We start from the raw sequence: 14226 nt of genomic DNA on the forward strand, positions 1-14226 counted from the left end.
ATTTTTTTAACTAAGTCAGGGGCCATAACTCCTACACGACTGAATGAATCTGGACGCGAAACCCCAGGTGCACAACTGCACATGCTGACCAACATTCCTGTAAACTTTGGTGACTCTAGGTCAAATACTTTTGGAGCTACGCGCGACACAACATTAAAATGACCAATTTTTTACTTAGTTAGCGGCCATTACTCCTACACGACTGAATGAATCCGGACGCAAAACCCCAGGTGCACAACTACACATGCTGACCAACATTCCTGTAAAGTTTTGTGACTCTACGTCAAATACTTTTGGAGCTAGGCGCGACACAACACTAAAATGACCAATTTTTACAAAGTCAGGGGCCATAACTCCTACACGACTGAATGAATCTGGACGCGAAACGCCAGGTGCACAACTACACATGCTGACCAACATTCCTGTGAAGTTTTGTGACTCTACGTCAAATACTTTTGGAGCTAGGCGTAACACAACATTCTCGGAAGGACGAACGGACAGACGGAGGGAAGGACGGACGGACGGACAAGAGCAAATCTATATGCCCCAACCACTCATCGGGGGGGGGGGGGCACAAAAAGGGAGGTAATTTGTCATAAATTCAGTCAATATGTATCTTCACTGATTGTCCAAGTCCATCTGTTAACATAAATGAAATTTCAGATCAAAATCTTCATTAGTTACGGAGATATAACCATTTTAATTTGAAATAAAGGGAGGTAATTTGACATAAAATCAATCTAAAGTTATCTACCCTGATTGTCTCAGTCCAACTAGTGAAAATAATGGAATTTCAAATGAGTCCTATAAGTACTTACTGATATAAATCCATTTTGATAACAATCAGGGGAGGTAATCAGATATAAAATAAGTCAGGAACCTATGATTGGATCTGACAGATTCATCATGGAATCCAAGATTTATTGTTCTTGAAGATATTTTGGAAGTATGATCAAATCAAACCATAAATGAAGTCTCTATATGGCTGCAAAAGCCAAAATAGCAAATTCTGGACCTTTAAGGGGCCATAACTCTGCAACCCATGATGGGATCTGGCCAGTTTTCGAAAGGAACTGAGACATTATGCCAAAACAAGTTGTGTGCAAGTTTGATTAAGGCTGATTGCAAAATGTGGTCTCTATCGTGTTCACAAGCAAAAAATAGCAAATTTTGGCCCTTTAAGGGGCCATAACTCTGAAACCCATGATGGGATCTGGCCAGTTTTCGAAAGGAACTGAGATATTATGCCAATACAACTTGTGTGCAAGTTTTATTAAAGTTGATTGCAAAATGTGGTCTCTATCGTGTTCACAAGCAAAAAATAGTAAATTTTTGCCTTTTAAGGGGCTATAACTCTGGAACCCATGATGGAATCTGACCAGTTTTCGAAAGGAAACGAGATATTATGCAAATACAAGTTGCATGCAAGTTTGATTAAAATTGATTGCAAACTGTGGTCTCTGTCGTGTTCACAAGAAATTGTGGACGGACGACGGACGGATGACGGACGGACGACGGACGATCACAAAAGCTCACCTTGTCACTACGTGACAGGTGAACTAAAAATGCAGAGCAATATACACACGAAACAAAGTCATATACCTTTTAACCCCTAAGTGATATCTTGACCTTGAAGCGAGCCCTCCGAAACATGCACTCGAGATCTGCATGTCATCTCGATGTGGTGAACATTTGTGCCAAGTCTCTTTGGAATCCTTCAAGCAGTTTAAGAGTTACAGAGTGGACACGAAACAAACTCATATGACTTTGACCCCTAAGTGTGACCTTGACCTTGAAGGGAGCCATCCAAAATATGCACTCTACCGACCTTCTTGATGTGGTAAACATTTGTGTCAAGTTGCTTCGAAATCCTTCAAGGGGTTCAAGAGTTACAGAGCGGATACGAAATTGCTAACGGACGTACATATGGATGGACAGACAGACTGGCACCGGGGTTAAAACATAATACCTCCCTTCGGGCGTATGAAAATGGACTGGTTATCATTCAATTTGGCAGTACCACTTATTATTCAAAGGGGTGTTCACTGAAATTTACTGACTGAATCGCAAACAGTGGAGACCATAATCAGCATGCACAGGCTAAAGGCGTTAAAACATTACTTAGACAGAAAATCGGTTATAGAAAGAAGTTTTAGACTACAGCAAAATCATTTATTTCTTGGTCATTATACTTCTTTGTTTTGGCAAACCATAGTATTAGATATGCACTTACTGGATTAACTCCCCTTCTTAACCACTTAAGCATAGTAATTGACTGCTTGATTATTTTAGTTCAGTCAAAAATTACTGAAGTAATAAATTCGATGTCTTTTGTTTATCATCCTTTCCTGTATTAAAACTTATAAGTATATGTTATTACTAGAATTTCATTATTTTTACTGTTACTTTTTTATTTGATCTACTTGATATTTGGATTAACAGTTACAATCAGTGTGGATATGAACAAATGTTCTTGTGCCGAGTATCCGCCATTGTCCATTGTTATCTTTTCTGTTCCGTTTGGACCATGGAGTACATTCAGGGTCTGAGGGATGTTGAATATTTCATTACCTTTCAAACTTGACCAAACTGAATTTGCTACTATTATGCTGAGTTGTATTCTAATCCCAGTTAAGCATTCAGAAATGAAAAGATTTATCATGATAGCCATATAGCTTAATACTTTCTTACATTTTAACGAAAAATACAATACTGAAATACGGTAATCATGTAACATTTATTTTAAGAAAACATACATGTTATGTATAGTTGTTTTTTTTTAAATATCTTATTACATAAAATAGTGTTCAACTGAAAATACAGTGATGATATTATTTTTACAGTTAAATATGATAAAATAAATTTAAACATAGGCTTGTTTTTTCCTTTCATGTTGTGGAGGAGTTATTTTGAGACACTGATCATGTTTGAGACTTCTTTCAGCACGTTTTTGTTACAGAATGGTTGTGGTTAGATTTTTATTTACTCTGTCAATGTTATTTCATAATCTTCAGCTGATTACATTCTCCACCAGTATAGACTTCTTGTTGATGATGATTGTAGCATATAGCCTGTTGGTACTGTAATCCACGTAAGATTGTCCGACCTTGCTTCAAGTCTCCAGAGATATGATGTATGGTGTTGTTTCTGTAGCAGCACACCAGCAATGATCCATCATCTAACATCACCATTCCCACTGGTCCACTAAGATCCTGGTGCTTGTATACAGCTGATGTGTGTCCAAAACTTTCAGTTTATTGTTGTTTTTATCAGCCAGCATAACTTTGTTAGCGGATAATATGGCACATCCTGTGATAAAGCATTCTTTCTTATCTGACTTTGTCTTTACATTTATATCTCCACTGTGAGTTAACTTATCAAATACTTTCTTCTGCATTGAAGTCACTAGGTTCAACGTCCCAAATACATCTTGTTTAGTAAAGAGGTTCTCTAGTTCTTTGTTTCTTTCAAATGTGTACTGAAAGCTGGTCTGTTCCAAAGATTCTTGAGCATTCTTCAAATCATCCAACTTTAGTTTGGATTTTGCTTGTTTGATCATGATGTAAAGTTGCCCATCCTGCTGTGAAGTTTTGTTGTCTTGTAGATCGGACTGGAATTTCTTGATATTTGAGGAAACAGCAGTACATGTATCAACCACATTCTTAACTGTTTGTTTGTCTTTGAGCTTTCTGTTTTCAGCCTCTCTCTGAATTTGCTCTTGCAGTTGATCTAAACGATCATTTATCTCTTTGCGGAACTTAATAATTTCTTTCATGACATGATCATAGGAGGACTTTACCTCCTTGTCTTGTCGTGTTGCCATTTTGAGCATGGCATCCATATCTTTCATCTTCTGATCCAGTTCTCTCAGCATTTTTCTGTACTCGTCACTGTCCCCTATACCTGCACATTTATCAGGTATGTAATCTATTTTACATGTCCTGTGATTCAGAGTAATACAATCAGTACAGCCAAGAAATTCATGGTTTGTGCAGAAAAACTTGATGATCTCATTTTTGTGAATAAGACACTTTTCTGTGCACACCGCGGAATCCTTGTTACGAACGTTAAGTTTTCCTATGTTATCTTTGTCAAGAAGTTGATGATGTTTTGAGGCCTTCGTTCGTTGATGACAAGCAAAGCAAGTCTTGCACAGGTATTCCTGACAGTCCACACAAAACCCATGGGCTTCTACATACTGACCAATAGCTAAGCATGGTTCACAACTGTGGTCAAAATCCTCTGCTAAACCTTTAGATACTGATCCACGAAAATCAGAAACCTTTCGACCTGATACTGCCATGTTCTTTTTAATATTTCTGAGATGGTACTTTTATGTCCCTGTAGACATTACAATACATTTCTGCCTTAACAATGTCCAAGCTTTCACTATAGTGCAAGCAGTATAGTTATAAAGAACACAGACGTTTTATTTGATAAATCCATGATAATTTTCTTCTGAGATAAAGTGTCCAAGGTCCAGAAATGTAGAATGAATTTAAAATGTCTTAAAAGTCGAGTTAACTTTAAACTTCCTCTTTCTCCGGCTGAAATCACAACCAAGCTAACTTGGTAGAGATAAAGACTGGGTACATATTTAAACCTCACATACCAATTATAGATTATATTTCAAATATAAATCAATATACTAAACAAGAGGGTCATTGTCCCTCAAGCGCTCACCTGTGTACAAAGCTTCAAGTGTGTTTGTATAAGTACAGTGTTAGGATTCTTTTATGTTAGCCTATATTGTAACATGTCACAAACATTTTTTAACCTAGGGCAATAATTTGACCAATTATGCTAGAAATTACAAATCTGATATCACATGCCAAATATCAAGGCTCTAGCTATTATTGATTCAGTGAAGAAGATTTTCAAAGTTTCTTAAATAAAAACCTATAGTAAGTACATGTCAGACACTGGGGCGTGGCCATTGTTTTGACCTTGGGGCAATAATTTGGACAATTATGGTAGTGAGCCAAATATCAAAACTCTAGAGAAAAGGATTTTTAAAGTCTGACACCTGAAAACATATCTTTAACCAAAAAAGACCTGTATGTTCAATGAACCAAACCCTTTGAACAATTTTGAAAGTGGGCTACCCAGAGATAATTTTTGTAAAGTTTCATCAAAATCCATTCAGTGGTTTTGGAGGAGATATTGCTTAAAAATCTTGGTAGAGGGTCACACAAGGACCATTAATTTGTGTAAAATTATTTCAAAATCGGGCTGGCAGTTTCACACAAGATTTTTTTAAATTTCCACTATATACATAAAATAATTATACGGAAAATGACCATGCTCCCTGGCGGCCATGTTTTGTGACGAATTGGTATAATTTGAACAATCTTGGTAGAGGGTCATACAAGGACTGTTTGTGCAGAATTATTCTAAAATCGGGCAAGCAGTTTCACACAGGAAGATTTTAAAAGTTTCCAGTACATTGTATATACATATAAGTAAAAGTGACCACACCCCTGGCGGCCATGTTTTTTGACGAATCAGTATAATTTGAATAATCTTGGTAGAGGGGGACATGAAGACCATTTGTGTGAATTTTTTTAAAATCAGTTTAGGAGATGTCGTTTGATTTTTTTTTCTATTTTTAGCTCTGGCTGCCCCTATGTGCAACCAAGCAGAACTGTTTGAATAACGTTGGTAAAGGACCACCCAAGGAACATCATGGCCAAGTTTCATCAAAATCCATTCAGTGGTTTTGGAGATGACGTTTAAACACAAATGTTGACGCCGGACGGACGCATGCACAACGGACGCCGCGTGATCACAATAACTCACCATGAGCACTTTGTGCTCAGGTGAGCTAATAAAATTTGATAAATAAAGGGCCATCACTCTGCTGAAAATCACTGAACCGGAAAATGTCAACATTATGCACATTTACGTTTGGCACTGATTACTCCTATGAGGTTTAGTGGAATTCTGCCCAATAATGTATTAGAGGCATGGCCAAAATATTAATATTTGATGAATCAAAGGCCGTAACTCAGCTGAAAATCATCAAACCCAAAAATACCAACAACAGACAGACATACGTTTGGCAATGGTCACTCTCATGAAGTTTGGTGTAAATTCATCCAGTAGTGCCAGAGGAGTTGTGTGGACAAACTCTGTGACAGAGGGACAGACTTAAAGACAGATGGTCAGCACTATATGAATATGTCTCCCCCACCACATGTAAGAGACAGAATTAGTACCCCATTAATATCACTGATTTCAAAGAACATGCACATTTCTCTTTAAATATGACCAACCCAAATTATTGTGAAACAAGTTTAAGACTGTCAGTAGATTAGAACAATGAAAATAAATACTTTTGAGATCACTTTATTCCTTAAATTTGAAGTTGTTTTTAAAAAAAAAAAAAAAAAAAAAAACTTCATGATTTACAACAAAGCATATTTATGCACAATGTTTAACAATTTGTCTTGAAAAGATCATGAACAAAATCATTTCTCCCAAAAAGCTTCAAACATTAACACAAGCCTTTCACAACTACATTGTGTATTTACAATGCTAACTTCCATAAAGTATGTTCCTTAACAAATGAAACGCATAATTTTCTAATAACAATTTTGGGGAGAGAAGTATTATGTCTAGATCTGAACTGCACAATTGAAGCTTTAGCCTGCTAATCTAAAATGGACTAGTTGGGAAATACCATAAATGATATATTATTTAACAAGAGCTGTCTCTAATGGTGACAAATGCCCCCACAGCGCCTTGACCTTTGATACTGACCTTTGACCTGGTGACCCCAAGGTCAGTAGGGGTCGTGTACTCAGTAAGTACTATCAGCATGTGAAGTTTGAAGGTCCTGGGTGCAGTGATTCGCGAGTAAAGTGCCTTCATGCAAAAAGTTAACGTTTTGATAACGTTGTGGGCATAAAAAGGTGTTCAGTAAAAAATGAACTGATTGAATAGCAAAAAGTGCAGACCATGATCCATGTGTGCAGGCTGATCTTGATCTGCACTTGTTACAAAGGCAGAATCACTTGCTGCCAGCAGGCTAAAAGTTTACTTTGCAAAAGCGCAAAGAACATAGACAAAAGTTGTCAGAAGAGACAGCCCACAAGACTATTTGCATGCTGAGTAGTAAATATGGGGGGTATATCTGAGAAACCTAGAGCTATCACTGGAGTAATTAATGCTTTAGTGATGTTAGACTATAGTTCACGTTTGAGTCAAATCTAAGTAATCTGAGATAGAGCGAGTTTGTATAAAAAAAAAAATCAGAAAAAATCCTTAGTGTAAATAGGGCATAATTTATAAAATATATCTGCAAGAGTAATGTACCTTGTGTCATATGATGTTGGTAATAATGTGGAACAATGAGCTTAAGTTTAATCAAATCCATATATTGATAACCTGGATAAAGTGAAGGTGCATCACAGCTTGAAATTCTAAATAAAAAGGGAGCATAATTCATGAAATATAGCAGCCGGAGTTATGGACCTTGTGTCATGTGGGTGATGTTATGGAACAAAAACTTCAAGTTTGAAGCAAATCCTTTATGTAATTACAGAGATAAAGAGAAAGTTCTTCAAAACTTGAACCAAGGCGTGGATGCTGGGTCGAGTAGGAAAGTTTTCTTTATACTTCATACAGTCAAGCTAAAAATAACAAAGTGTTTACAACAAAGTTTGCCATTTGGTTTTACCAGTATTCATCAAGTCAAATTAATACAAAATTTTAAACAACATTAAACAATTACAGTATCACAATAAAATATATTGACATGATCATCTTTTTTAGCATACAACAAAACTTTAATAATGATTTTTTCTACAATGGAGAATTTGATTAAATTCTTTATTTTTAAAACACAAGCTTCAGTAACTAAAACAAACAACACAAGATAGTGTGCTTGATTTTGGCAAAAATAGTTTGTAAAACCAAACCATAAAACTTCTCACCATTTCAGCCAAATGAGAAATTTACAATTTTAAATTACACTTTTTCTTGATTGAATTAGGGCATTATGCAATAAAATTTAGTTGTACTAATATGCAAACCCCCTTAAATACTGAGATGGAGATGGATTTGAAATGGTTACAAATTTTTTTTGTTTCTGTTTTGGGTTAAACTCCATTTTTCAACAGTATTTCAGTCATGCAACTTCTCCACATGAATCAGCGGTGGAGGACGAATGATTTGAGACACAATGTCTTTTATTAAATCATCACGGAGAACATAGGCCTTGACCAGGGCTTGAACTCTCGACCCTGCGATCCATAGATCTGCGCTCTCCCTAATGAGCTAAGTGGGCAGGCTTGGTCACAAGATTATCTTTTTAGTTCCATACACATTCAAGTATTTACCTAAAATCAGGAAACAATTATTTATTATGCAAATCCTCAGAATTATTTATAAATGATAACTTGGTGGATGAATATGGGGGAAATTTCCAGGGCAGGGAAAAAATTTCTAGGAAATTTACTGTCCCCCTCCACTTCCACCAAAACAAAAACCCAACAATCCCGCCGCACCTGTTTTAAAAAGAGTGTTTAAAACAAACACGATTTCATTATCACAACACAAAAATGCAGCCCTGTTTCAAATAGACATCTCTATTAAGGTTCATTGTTATAAAACAGCAGCTGAGTAATCCGAGTTGTAATTTAAACGTGATCTTTATCTTACAGTGATTTATAAAAAAAAATATGTATTCATTATAATATATACTCAAGCAAATATATGTACAAAAGCATTTTCTAGTAACAATTTATAAATCCAAAGCTACTTACAGGAATTATTGCACTAATGTTCTTTGAGGTTACAGTCACTTTATTTTATAACGAGACTTCCTCTTTAATTTTCATTATTCATTTTCATGCATCAATTGCATCACATTATAGCAGTACTTTATATGATTCAAAGCAGACATAAATATTTCTTTGTAACATTAAATCACCAGTTTAATAGTAACTCTTAGTACAGTTCAATGACTGGCAAGCATTACAGTTAATTATTATTCTTTTGAAACATAGAGTCTTTTCTTAAAGATAAATTATACTTGGTTTTCAAAGACTCAAATACCCATTTTCCCATTACTTATGGTTTCTGTATTTCCACAGGTGATGAGACAAAGTACCAACAGCGAAATGCAAAAGTAAAAATGTTCATTTCATAACTGACAAACAAGGTTTTCAAAGAACAATGGTGATGTGTTCCAGTCATCACATTTTTGCTATTATTCTACATTCACTGAGATAATATTTGTATGATTTACAAACGTTTTCTTCACAAAAGAATGCAAAAATTAACCTTTACCCTGCTAAAGTTCTAAAATGGACTGGTCCATTATTCAGTTTGGGCAGTACCACTTTATCTCAGTATCATTTAAAGGGGTGTTCACTGAAAATTTACTTACTGAATAGTGAATAGTGCAGACCATGATCAAACTGCACAAATTTGCAGGCTGATCTTCGTCTGTGCTGGTCGCAAAGGCAGAATCATTTGCCACCAGCAGGCTAAAGGCTAAGAACAGATCAATGATAAAAAAGTGCAAAACTAACAAGAATTGCACACTGACATTCTTAATCTACAGATTCTCTATCTATCTTCCATTTGTTTACTTCTTTTGGACTAACTCGATGACAAGTGATAAATGTATGTCCATTAATTCCTTTTAATTGCATAACTTTTTAAAAGTCAGGCAATGAAACTATTATTCTTGTAGTTATTTTTTGAGACCTACTTGCATTTTGAAATGTCTTTATCTACCTTTGCAAGATTTGATGTCAAATAACTTTAAGCCCTTTTCTTTTCCAGATTTAATACAGCCGCAAGACTTCGAAATTTGTCTAAATTTTTAAAAGCTTTCAACATTAAGAAATCACAACAGACAAAAAAAAGATATAGTAATTCTCAGTCAATAAAATACATAAGCAGAAAAGTTTTGAAATTGTAAGTCACACAAATGAACCCTGAAAAAGGCTAATGTAGCCGAAACGTTGGTGAAAAATAAAGTAACTTGATAAAAAAGTCTTTGTAGTTTTAACTACATACTTTTAATACCCTATATACACTAAAAAGAAGGAACTGATGAACTTTACAACTATACTACTTATCATTTCAAAATCTAATACAAGAAGAAATCTAGATCATCTGGAGGCAGGTCCCTTTTAAAAATAAAAAAGTTTTGTTTTTTATTTCTGCTGTCGTTAAAACCAAACATTTCTTCCTCCACTGGTTTAGAGACCCACTTTCCAATCCATTTTCTTTAAATCGTCTCAGCATTGTCTGTTTAGCATCTACAAAGTCTTGTGCGGCCACCTTTGCCTCGTTGTACGAGGACACATGTAGTAAATCTTGGCGGCCAAACTTTTCACACAGCTCCTTGAAACTTGTGAACATGTTACGTTTCGAACACCTCGAGAAGAAACCTTTCTCTATGCTGAAACAAACAAATAAATAAATTTATAAACATTTCAATTATAGAGCCAAAGGATATGAATTTAAGTTTGGAGACCAGTCATCCAGGAGATTAGTCTAAAATATCCAGGATACCAGGCTAAAATATGTAGGAGACCAGCCTAAAATATCCTAGACCAGGAGACCATGCTAAAATATGCAGGAGACCAGCCTCAAATATCCAGGAGACCAGTCTTAAATAAGAAGGAGACAAGTCTAAAAAAGGACGGATTACACCAAACCGGAAGTGACTATTCAGTGTTACATGTGAAGTAGTCCAAAATGTAGTTCCATGCTATGGATGAAATCTGGTATAATGAGTGACATGAGGAGGTGACAGTTAAATTTTTGGCTTCTGTTTATTGCTTATAGTATTGAGAATAGATCTAGACCATTTTCATTGTAAATTTCTTGTTTTATTCTTTGTGAAAAATGTCTACCTACGCGTAACTGCTAAACGGCTGTTTTCATGGGGGCATTTTAGAGGGGGATGTTTCTCAAACAGATTATTTTCTTATATTCAACAAAAACCATGTTCAATATTTTTTCTATTTTTGATAAGAAGACATGTATACTAAATGATCATATATGGGTTTTTATATCATTGAAATGCTCTAAAGTGCTGAAAATGAGGTCTGAATGTTTTGTTAATAAGGAATTGAATTGGTAGAATGTAACCTATAAGGACGGATTACACCAAACCGGAAGTGACTACTCAGTGTTACATGTGAAGTAGTCCAAAATGTAGTTCCATGCTATGGATGAAATCTGGTATAATGAGTGACAGAGGAGTTGACAGTTAAATTTTTGGCTTCTGTTTATTGCTTAAGTATTTAGAAAGATCTAGACCCTTTCCATTTTAAATTCTTGAATAAGTTTTTTTCTTTTGTGAAAAATGTCTACCTACGCGTAACGCTAAACGGCTGTTTTCATGGGGCATTTTAGAGGGTGTTGTTTCTCAGAACAGATTATTTTTCTTATATTCAACATAACATGTCAATATTTTTCTATTTTTGATAAGAAGACATGTTATACTAAATGATCATATATGGTTTTCATATCATTGAAATGCTCTAAAGTGCTGAAAATGAGGTCTGAATGTTTTGTTATTAATATGAAATAAATAAGGAATTGAATTGGTAGAATGTAACCAAAATACAGGAGATTAGTCTAAAATATCCGGCAGACCAGTCTGAAAATATCCAGGAAACCAGTCTTAAATAACAAGGAGACCAGTCTAAAATATGCAGGAGACTAGTCTAAAATATCCAGCAGACCAGTCTAAAATATCCAGGAGACCAGTATTAAGTAACAAGGAGACCAGTCTAAAATATGCAGGCAACCAGTCTAAAATATCAATGAGACCAGTCTAATATATCCAGGAGACCAGTCTAACTCCAGCATAATTATGATTTTTCTTTAAAACTCCTGTTTCAACAGAATATGAATAAGTGAACTTCACATTCTAAAGCTATATATTTCTAGTTTGTAATTCTTTTAATCCCCATTATGAACAGGAGACAGTCAGTTTGTTCATTTTTTTTGCAGGAGAGAAAAGTGTTTACTAATGGTTTTAAGTGAAGTAGTGTGATTTGTTTAGATGAACATAATTTAGATATCACATTTATGTTAACTTTGAAATAGTTTAATTTCGTAAGCATAAACTTCCACAGTTTTTGCAAATAAAATGTTATTTTATTGGGGCATGAATTTAAGGCTTTTACATTTTAAAGATATAAAACTTGGGAATCACAATTGTCTTTTTTTCACTAGGATTTAATTTCCTGGTTTGACCTAAACTCGAATCCATTAAAATAAGTTCTCCCACAGATATTAATGATATCAGAGTTTGATCTTATAGAGAGCCGAAACTGAAAGAGTATTTTTCCTTATTCTTAATATGTACTTTCAATAAATATATACCTAGGAATCGATTCATCACCACACCAGCAGTACTAGTGGAAGCTTATCTATCAAGTTTTACTGTACTAGGGTAAACCCCGAGGGATTTCGGCTGTGGAGAGGTGGATTCAGCTCATTTTACATTTAGTTGTACATTATCTAAACACTTCAATAATTGGTAGGGGATACAGATTTGCTATTGTCCGTTCGTTCGTCCGTGCGTACGTCTGTCCGTCCTTCATTCAGAGAATGTTGTGTCGAGCCTAGCTCCAAAAGTATTTGACGTAGAGTCACAAAACTTTACAGGAATGTTGGCCAGCATGTGTAGTTGTGCACCTGGGGTTTCACGTCCAGATTCATTCAGTTGTGTAGGAGTTATGACCCCTAGCTTAGTAAAAATATTGGTCATTTTAATGTTGTCACGCGTAGCTCCAAAAGTATTTGACCTAGAGTCACCAAAGTTTACAGAAATGTTGATCAGCATGTGCAGTTGTGCACCTGGTGTTTCGCGTCCGAATTAATTCATTCGTGTAGGAGTTATGGCCCCTGACTTAGTTAAAAATTGGTCATTCTAATGTTGTGTCGCGTGTAGCTCCAAAAGTATTTGACCTAGAGTCACCAAAGTTTACAGGAATGTTGGTCAGCATGTGCAGTTGTGCACCTGGGGTTTCGCGTTCGGATTCATTCAGTATTGTAGGAGTTGTGGCACCTGACCTAGGAAAAAAATTGTCATTTTAACAGACAGGTATAAAAAAATCTCAAGAAAGCATCCAAAAGTAAAACAAACATCACGCACTTAACATCGGAATATCAAGCTGTAAGTACCAAAAGCTTATTGGTCAGGTTTTACGGCAGTACGGCTGTTACGGTGATGGATCGATTCATAAACGCGAAATAAATTTCAGTACAAATGTTCTATCATACTGTTGTATGGAAAGTAATACAATTTTGTTCATGCTTAATGCATATTATTCAAGCTAGGTGCTATGCTTTCTGTTTTGCAAGTCTAAAACTTTATCTGCTTTAATTTGAAAAAATACACTGATTGTATCAATAATTCTTATTTTTCCTGTATTTACAGCAGTCCTCAAGGTCTTGGAGGGAAGTGTCACACCGAAGTTAAAACGCAACAAAATTACTGCCAGTCCACTTACTATTCTAGAAATGACTAAAAAGAAAACTGGAGTATGGGTCTGAACAAGGGTGTAAGGTTATAAAACTTTGCTTGGAGTCAAGTCGGGAAATGCAGCCTTGTCGTTAGTCAGTTCCAAATTTGGGCTCATTAACAACCAATCAAGTGTTATGGTTTTTAGACTGCTCCCTAAACTCAGTTTAGTAACTTACGGTCCAAGTTATTAAATTTTGAGTTTGAAGACCAGTCTGAAAATGCATTCTTGCCACTGGTCAATTTCAAATTTGAACTCAGGAAACAACCAATCCCATGCTGAAGTGTTTATACTGGCGGCCTCCAAACTCTAGTATTATAACCTTGAGCCAAGGTCCATGAAACTATCGGAAATTTCACTTTTCTTCATGTGCTGCAAACCATCTTTGTGACATACCATACAACACATCTACGTGATGACATGCTGGCATTTCCTGACAACAGTGGATGGGACGACAGCTGTTTATAGCTTCCAGATGTGTTCAGATTTGGTTGACGATTATAAAATGAACACTACAAAAAGTCGTGGTGACTTCGGAAATTTAGTGCTTTAGTTATCCCAGCAACTTTACAATACGTAATCATCTTGATCGGGTTGATCTAGAAGCTACCTTGTGACTTGCACTCAACACAGTACAGAAAATATTTCCAAAGTTAACATACTTTTGTTTAATATATATATATATATGAGAACTTTTCGATTGTTGCATTGGTACTTTCTC

At 35.5% G+C, this 14226-nt stretch overlaps 1 protein-coding gene across 2 annotated transcripts in view; it reads left to right on the forward strand.

Moving 5' to 3' along the window:
- LOC123537603 (mRNA export factor GLE1-like) overlaps window positions 1-13667 on the forward strand; it is a 62898-nt gene extending 49231 nt beyond the window's left edge. The window contains exon 4 of one of the 2 annotated variants that reach the window (XM_053527569.1): window positions 13421-13667. In XM_053527569.1, coding sequence (XP_053383544.1) covers window positions 13421-13536 — 116 coding nt within the window. In that variant the 3' untranslated portion in view covers window positions 13537-13667. The remainder of the gene's footprint in view (window positions 1-13420) is intronic. The other variant, XM_053527571.1, reaches the window with a different exon arrangement.
- Window positions 13668-14226: the final 559 nt, after the last annotated feature.

Source organism: Mercenaria mercenaria, chromosome 17 (genome assembly GCF_021730395.1).
Source record: "Mercenaria mercenaria strain notata chromosome 17, MADL_Memer_1, whole genome shotgun sequence".
Lineage (NCBI taxonomy): Eukaryota > Metazoa > Mollusca > Bivalvia > Venerida > Veneridae > Mercenaria > Mercenaria mercenaria.